The following is an 8,653-nucleotide window of genomic DNA, read 5'->3' on the forward strand; positions in this document are numbered from 1 at the left end:
TACTTAAGCAGTCTGTGCTAGTGGAGTAAAGTGGGATACCTCTTTAACTCCCCAATTATCTCCTTAAACATATTATTGACAAGCCTTGAAGAGAGATGCCTCCTTTTACAAGCCTGAGGCCTATGACTCTTCATAGCAATATTGGCAGGATGGACCCTGATATTTAAATATAACATTGTCTTTTTAGTATATAAATAGTGTCATTAAGATTATAAATTAACGTATAGAATGCATGCAGTCAACTGCATATTTTACAAGCAATATCTAGATTAAGGAGTTTTATCTTTGGCAGGCCAGTATCCAGCTGGACATGCAATATTTACACATCAAAAATTGATAAAACAATATTCAAGTTATGTTGAAGCAATGTTCCCTCTAAGCCATGAGATAGACACACTCTCGTACCTCTCCAGCTTGTGCGGAACCACAAGTCTATAATAGCCACTGGCTGTCATAGAATAGTGGTGATCAGCTGCTGGAGTAATGTAGGAAGCCCACCCTAAATGATGAGCCTTGGAATGGGCTATTATCACTAGTAGATAAGAACTCTAGCCCAAACCTTTTAGCTTCAGGTAGACTGGGATTAGGGCACCTGTTATGTGAAGTTGTGTGTAAAAGCTAAATGCACTTCAAGCCTTTTTCAGCACAAAAACTTGACGCTGTAAACCAATGATGTAGAAAACAGTCTATTCTCTATTTGGCCTCCCAATGGTCCACGTAATGTCTTTCAGCTCAGGTACTTTGTAGCTTTATAAAAACTAGGAGCATCTGCCAATCTGGGGACAGGGAAGCTGGGGTCCTGCCATATAAAACAATGGGCAATATACCCAAATCCCCACATTCAGACTAGCACGTGTGCCTAACTTCGGAGCTAGCAAGACTACTTAGATGTACTGCAGGGTCCTATTAAGTTCTTTAAAGACTGGGCTAGGCAAATTAATTTTTTAAGCTTCAAACAAGCCAATATTTTAGCCTGGAACTCAAAGCATCCAACTAAATACACAGTTTAAAATAAATAAATAAATAAATATATATATGATCCACCTCTCTTTGCCACAGCCATACTGCATAGTCAGGAGGAGGACGACACTGCTTTTTGCAGCTCAGTTTTTACAGCTTCCTTTGTTGTCTTACTGCTCACTAAAGAGAGGAACTAACACTTATTCATTGTCTAATGTGCAGCTGTAAAGTTAAATCAGGAATTAGGGGTGTTACATACCTGACTGTGCAGCATGGCACAGGCATGTGACCAACTAAACAAGATTCCCTTGAAAGGTTAAAGGGTTTACATATATGTTTTTCACATGTGTTTTTAGCTGGCTGCCTGAACTCTGTGTTACATAGCAATGCTCCAAAAAGTTTCTATTGCTAAGAAGAGTAGTCATTAAAGTCAGTGGCATAATCACAACTCTGACCAGCTATATGGCCAACCAGAAGAAAAGACTGTCTTCCTCATGGGGTTCCAGCAGTAAGTACAACTTCATCCAACAGGTGTTCATCACCCTTACACAAAGCTAGTTTAATAGTCCTGGTCTTTATGTTTCTACCCTAAAATGACTTCAAAGAGAAACTGGTATCCAGTGCAACCTCACAGAATGGAATGAAGATCCATGTTTATCATAGTCATTCCAGTTCAATCGGCTTAGAGTGAACAATGCGCTTTAAAATTATTTACTACTGCATATATCCATATATATGCCTACTGGACGTGTGCATCTATGCACCCATACACCCACTCACGCATATACAATATATGTTATACATGTATCTCGTCTTTTTCAGAATCCGGGGTTACCGGCCTGGAAACACTAAAAATATCCTGACATGGTATCTGAAGGGGGCTGGATGGAGTTTTGGGGGGCGTTGGGGGTGTTTTCCTTTCCGATAATAGTTTTAGGATTTCTGCCACCTGCTGTTCAAGGGCTGACATGCGAGAGCTCAAAGATTGAATATCCTCCTTAAGCTCATGTTTGACTTCTTGCAGAGTGGTCTGTAAGGCCTGTTCAGGGATAGGATAAAAAGGGTGCTTTGCATCAGCTTGAATCGGGCTGTGTTCAAGCGGGCTACGTGTTTCCCCTGCTTTGTCCAACCGAAGGTCACTTTTTGTTATTCCGCTATCACATGAGTCTGTTTTCCTCAAGGGATTTTTAGACACCCCGTTTTCAGGGTCAATTGATTTTGGGTCATCTGTCAACAAACCCATGGATTCTGCCTTTGTGACATTATTCCAGTCCTCTTTTTTCTCCTCGTGGGCCTGCGTGTTGTTCTTTAATCTCAGCCAACCCTTGCCATTAGCGTTCTTGACGCGTATGGGGCTAGTAACCTTAAGACAATTTGGGTCACTGCCACCATTTGGCTTCAACTCTATCGCATCCCTGTTGTTCTGTTTCAAAGACTCACTGGTTCGAACGTAAGAAAGAGATGTCTGAATGGGAGTTATCTGGGACACGGTTACAACACTAGTGCCAGTAATGACAGCTCCATTGTGCATGGAACGATTCTGAACTTGGAGCTGGTTCCTTTCCAGGTCAGTGTGCGTCGAGCCCTGGTTTCGTAATTCTTTCTGCTGTTTAAATTTCTGAAAGAGCTTCCGTACAGGGTGGTCTACGGGGATAGTAAGGGTCACTTCATTCTTCTGCCGCTGACGCTCCTCTTCTTCTTTCTTGACATCACTGATTTTTCGGAACACAATCTAATGGAACGAGATACAAAAAGGAAACAAAGGAAAGGTCATTAAAAAACTAAAGTTACGTCTGGGTTTTCTGCAAAAAGAAATACGACATGCTTGGTTAGAAATATTTACACTGTGGTTTATTTTTTTTTATTTATAAATTCATTGCTCCCAGGCAGGAGACTGAAATATTGTAATAAGCATTTGGTTGGAAAAAAATGCTATTTGGTTACAGTGCGTACTCTTTCCCTGTGTGACAACTGTGTTCTGTATCCTGAGACTGGAAAGAATAGAACAAATAACTGTATGGAATGTTAAAGATCCGTGTCGCCAGACCATTCATTTCAGCAAAATGTTCCAATAAGATTTTATGTGCCTTTAACATACATTTGCATTTAATTTACCAGTAAAATCTTCCCTTGTGTAGACATCTGACGTGCTGTTGGGCACCACTATCTTGGATGTGAGCAGACACTGAGCTGTCACTCAAGTGACACGCTATAGTATTCCCTTACGCTTCTCCCCAAGCTGCTACATTAAAGGATATAAAAGGAGGTGAAGAGAAGGTGGCCCAGCACGCAAAGTAATTAGATAGTACCAGAAGAGGAAAGAGCTATGATGCGCAAGCAGGGAGGTGACTGTGCTAGGGAATTGACTCTTTTGGAGTAGTCAAATTTTCTAGCATATTCAAAGGCACATTGTAAGTATAATAATACAATAATAAAAACAAATTATAACAAATAAAGAATTAAGTTGGTGACAGAGTCTCTTTTTCAAAAAAAACTTTCACAAGTGACTTATTTTCATCCCATTTTAGAGCAAGTTTTACCATACAGATTCTGTAATCTAGGAGATGCTGTCTGAATTAACAGTCTACAGTATTATCTGCTCAATTTCCACTAGCACATGCTATCATTACATTATTAAAGTTTTTGTCCATGGTTCATTATCCCTCTAATTAGCTAAACAAATGACAGTTTTTTTTAGATAAATGCCTTAAGCTGCTAGGTGCCAAGAAACCTTTTGCAAAGTCATTTGAAATAAGCACTGTAAGGACTGCTACAAAAGTGTTAAAAAATTTGCAAGAAGCTGGATCATCACCTAACCCCCATCCCCCACCCCTCTCGATTGTTTCCATTAGTTATTGAGGAGGGATCAGATACTAAAAAGGTTTATATCTATCCCTATAGCTTTTGATGGCTAGAGAGGTGTAAAATAATCAACTCTGACTCATATGTACCCTGAATGACCCAAATTCAAAGATCATTAACTGAAAAATGCAAGGAATGCAAAGTGGTTTCGTATAAATTCCTATATATTACGGTCAAGATTTGTAAAAAAAATTCTAATTGGGTAAATATTAAATACTGAATATTTATATTTCCTCTCTCTATCACTTATTCTAAAGATCCTGTTAAAAGAGCTCAGTATCTCAAGCTGAAATGTACTGCTCTGGGAATCCTGGTATGTATTAAATGGTTATTTGTAAAACATTGTGTGTGTGTGTGTGTGTGTGTGTGTGTGTGTGTATTCAGTTAAAAAGATATACTCATAAACAAAAAAAACAAAACTGACCCAAACTACTATAGTTTCCATTATATAGTGCAGCAAAGAAAAGGATCAGGAAATATGACAATGCACTGCATTGGAAATATGCAGAATTGCAAAGAGTACAACTTAGTTTTTTCATTTCTGTTTGGGTGGATTTTGGTGTTCACTAAGAAAAGAAATGAGGAAAAATCCCACCAATAGGGACACAGACAACAATAAAGACACAGTTTAAGGAGAGCGGGTAAGGGTTAGAAGCATTGTTGGATTTTGATTGTTGTTTGCAACCCTATTCTAGAGATTGTCCTCACGTTTGGACAGCAGATGAGATTATCCAAAACTAAAGAAAAATGTTTTGGCTGGAATTACACTTTTAAGTCTTGCATAAGAATAACTTCCGTCCTATTTTGACCAATTTGGTTTGGCAGTACTAGGCAAGGCTGTAGGAATATTACATAGAAAGAAACTGCGCTAGGAATCAAATAACACTCTAAGAGCAGCTGTGCTTAATAGGTGAGTACACCCAAAATAGGAAAAAAGAAAATAGCCCTGCGCTTCAAACTCAAAAATTATATTCCTAAAATGTGAAAAAAATAGTATAAAATGTGGAATTGTCACAAAGGGATACACAATTTTGTGTCATACACAATTGTGTGCCATACACAACACCTGTGTTGCACAATGCCTGTGCTGATGATAGTAAAAAAACAAACGTGCTAGTACATCTCATAAAATGTGTAAAGAACATAGAAAATCCTGTGTTGAATCTCACAAGTGATGTATAACTCCCACCTAATCTGCATAACCATGTGTGAAGTCCATTACTTCTGGATACAATAAAGTCCTTGTATGTGAGGATATATCTTCCTGCTTTTATAATCAACACCAACGTCCGTGAATGCAAAAACAATTAGTGAATCAGTGCTCTCCAGTCTCCACCGTGCTCAAAGATAAGATCTGGCCGCACTCACCGACTCCTATTGCTCACCATATTTCAGATGAACAATTAGCGCTTTGCTGATCTATATAGAACCAAATCCTCTCCTTTGTTTTTAATCCAACAATAAATTGGGGTAGATTCCTCCCAACTATGGCTTTTCTTTCCAAAATCGTGTAAAACTATTCCTCCATCTTCCACCTTCTCTTGTGCTCAGAGAGAGAAAAAAAGGCTTCCCATAGTGTAGTATGTCAGAATAACAACAATAATAACAAATAATTCAACATCCATTGTAACAAAAATTAGATCCTTTGTATCTTTTATTCCATCTAGGATTTTTATAACATCATTACTATCTTTTAGATAAGCTCTTGTCTTGTTAACCAGCGGTTGTAAAAATTGGTCCACATATTCCCCTGTGCGTGATAGTAATGATTTGATACCGCTCACAATTGGTCTACCCGAAGGGTTAGTCGCATCTTTATGTATTTTTGGCAACAAATACATTACTGGTATTCTTGAGGTGGACGGTAACAGATATTTATATTCTTTTTTATTTAGAATCCCTTTTTTCCATCCATCTTTCAACAGTTTCTCTAATTGCTTCTTATATTTGCTAGTGGGATCATTATTTAATTTTTTATAGGTATCCTCATCTCCCAATATTCGAGCCATTTCCCTCTCATAGTAACATCTATCTAGAACCACAACTCCTCCCCCTTTATCTGCGGGTCTGATTATTTTATCCTTCTTGCTCTCCAAACTTTTTATTCCACAGCTGATGTAATCCTTATCTTGTATATGCTGGAATTTCATTTCTCGTATCTCTGCTTCTACCAAGGATTTGAAAACTTCTATGTGATGATTCGAACTGTTTTGTGGATTGAAAACAGAATTATTCTTTAATGTTGCATGAGCAAATCTATCCGATATTTCTCCTCTGTTCCCTCTTACCATTGAACCTTGTGAATTAGCATAATATCTTTTTATATTTAACTTCCTAACACATTTATTCAAATCTATATAGGTGTCAAATTTGTTTAAATTTTTTACTGGTGCAAACTTAAGGCCTAAATCCAACACTCTATTTTCCTCCTCCATTAAGGGCGTGGAACTAAGGTTAAAAATTCCCTTACCAGTTAGTCCCATTTTCTTCTTGCTCCGTACTCTCTTACCTCCCCTACACCCCCTTCTCTTCCTCTGGTTTCTCTCTGCCATGGTCTGGGTGGGAAATTTCTTCCCTGGTGCCATCCCATGTTCCCATCCTCTCTGCGCCAATGATTCCCTCTTTTTATATTTGGTGTCCAAAAATTCTCTCTCCCTTCTTCTCTCTCTCTCATATGCTGATAATACTTTGGTGCCCATTGTCTCTCCTGTTATGTCCCCAGGGGTCTAATGGGCGTGTATTCCGTCCCCGTTCTAAAAAATCTCTCCTATCCTGACCCTGTTCTCTCATATTGGATCTATCATGATTATATGAGTGTTGATTATAAAAGCAGGAAGATATATCCTCACATACAAGGACTTTATTGTATCCAGAAGTAATGGACTTCACACCTGGTTATGCAGATTAGGTGGGAGTTATACATCACTTGTGAGATTCAACACAGGATTTTCTATATGTACACATTTTATGAGATGTACTAGCACGTTTGTTTTTTTTTTTGTTTTTTTTAACTATCATCAGCACAGGCATTGTGCAACACAGGTGTTGTGTATGACACAAAATTGTGTATCCCTTTGTGACAATTCCACATTTTAAACAATTTTTTTCACATTTTAGGAATATAATTTTTGAGTTTGATGCGCAGTGCTATTTTCTTTTTTACAAGGCTGTAGGAATATAGAGTGTACCTGGCACAGCTGTTACCCTGGAAGATAAAAACTGTAGCGAAAAATCTGAAAGAGAAGCTAATGTGTCTTGCCACATAGTTTTAATGTTGGTTTTGGTACTTCTATTTCAGCATCGCAGTAGATTTCTAGTAGTAACATGTAGCTTTCCAAACCTGCCGGACAGATATACTTATCCAGCAACATTCCCTCACCACTTTCCGTCCTGCCTGTCTGTCTGAGCTCTCTTGTTAGGGCCTAGACAGGGGGATGACAATGTGGCATTCCCCAACATGACAGTGTTTGGGCCTGGTGATTGGTTGCTTAGGCCAAAGTATGGTCAAATGCTCCCCCAAACCTGGAAGGCCTGATCCATTAGTGAGGGCTCAAGCAGTGCTGCGAAGCAGCAAAAGAGCATTGCTGGGTAAATACATCTACCTAGGGGTGGACTATGTGCAGACGTCCATGAGCAAGGCATGTGTGATAAAATGTACAGCTGTAAAGCCAGCCTAACCTCCAGGAGCCAATATAGGCCACAGGACTATTTAAAACGACTTTAATTTTGCCTCCCTCGTCAATCCTATTGCATTTAACTGCAATAGTGAAAATTTGGCGAAATGGCGGCAAAGCAAAAAGTTTAAGGGATCCCTATTAAAATCATTCTGCACCAGATAGACGCCAGCCCACAAAAAGGCCTCCCTGCAGTGTGTAGGCACCAGGCACATGTTAATTCAAATTTCTCTTTCAGCTCTTTGACGCATTAAACAAACTTTAAAAGTTCAATTAATTTCCTTAACTGCATAAAAAAAGCCTGAGGGAGAGAATAGATATTAAACAATTTACTGTCAGGATGGCTTCTATTTTCCACTTTAGTCCCTTGACTCTGTAAACTTAATGTACTGAAATGTACTATCAACCAACTCAAACACTACATTCTGTATATGCCCAGGGGAGTCATTACAGACAACACAGACTGCACAGCTACTGCAGGGCCAGGATGCGGGAAATGTGTGTCTCTAGTGGGCCTGTCTGACTACATATTGATTCTTTTATTTATTTATTTAGCTTTCTTGCCAATATAGAGTATAAAAAAAATACATATGGTAGATTTGCATTTCTTAAAGCGTGTATTGCATACCACTGTTGGTATATGTCCTGCTGTGGGTGATATACTGCAGGTCCTTGCATACAGCTTGGTCAAGCCCATTAAGGACAATACATTTAGTTTTTAGTGCCGGGAAATTGGCACTGGTAGTTTTTGGTGAAGAGCTCTTGGTTCATATAGTGATTCCCTATTCTAAGGCTACTCATCACAATAACCCTCCCTGTAACCCTACAACTAACCATCACACTAACCCTCCCTGTTGCCTTAACATTACCCTTATATTGATTAGTTTTGTAACCCTAATAACTGCCACATTTGTCCTCACTGTAAACTTCACACCTAGGTTCATACTGGTGAACCTAGTAATGGAAAGAACTTACCAATAGTAGGATTGCTTTAGAGCAGGGCCGGCCTTAGGGATGTGCGAGCAGTGCGGCCGCACAAGGCGCCATGGCAACAAGGGCGCAGTGCGGCCGACACAGCTCGTCCTGGGGGCGGCTTCTCTCCCCCTCACCGCTGGGCGCTGGCCATCCGATATGAAAGCGCTCCTTCTTCCGCCCCC

General features: G+C 39.4%; 1 protein-coding gene across 1 annotated transcript in view; it reads right to left on the reverse strand.

The window, feature by feature from the left end:
• Window positions 1-1,560: 1,560 nt before the first annotated feature.
• KCNH5 (potassium voltage-gated channel subfamily H member 5) overlaps window positions 1,561-8,653 on the reverse strand; it is a 220,708-nt gene continuing 213,615 nt past the window's right edge. The window contains exon 11 of the mRNA XM_018556196.1: window positions 1,561-2,692. Coding sequence (XP_018411698.1) covers window positions 1,757-2,692 — 936 coding nt within the window. The 3' untranslated portion in view covers window positions 1,561-1,756. The remainder of the gene's footprint in view (window positions 2,693-8,653) is intronic.

Source organism: Nanorana parkeri, unplaced genomic scaffold (assembly GCF_000935625.1).
Source record: "Nanorana parkeri isolate BGI_ZX_2015 unplaced genomic scaffold, ASM93562v1 scaffold12, whole genome shotgun sequence".
In the NCBI taxonomy this organism is placed as follows: domain Eukaryota; kingdom Metazoa; phylum Chordata; class Amphibia; order Anura; family Dicroglossidae; genus Nanorana; species Nanorana parkeri.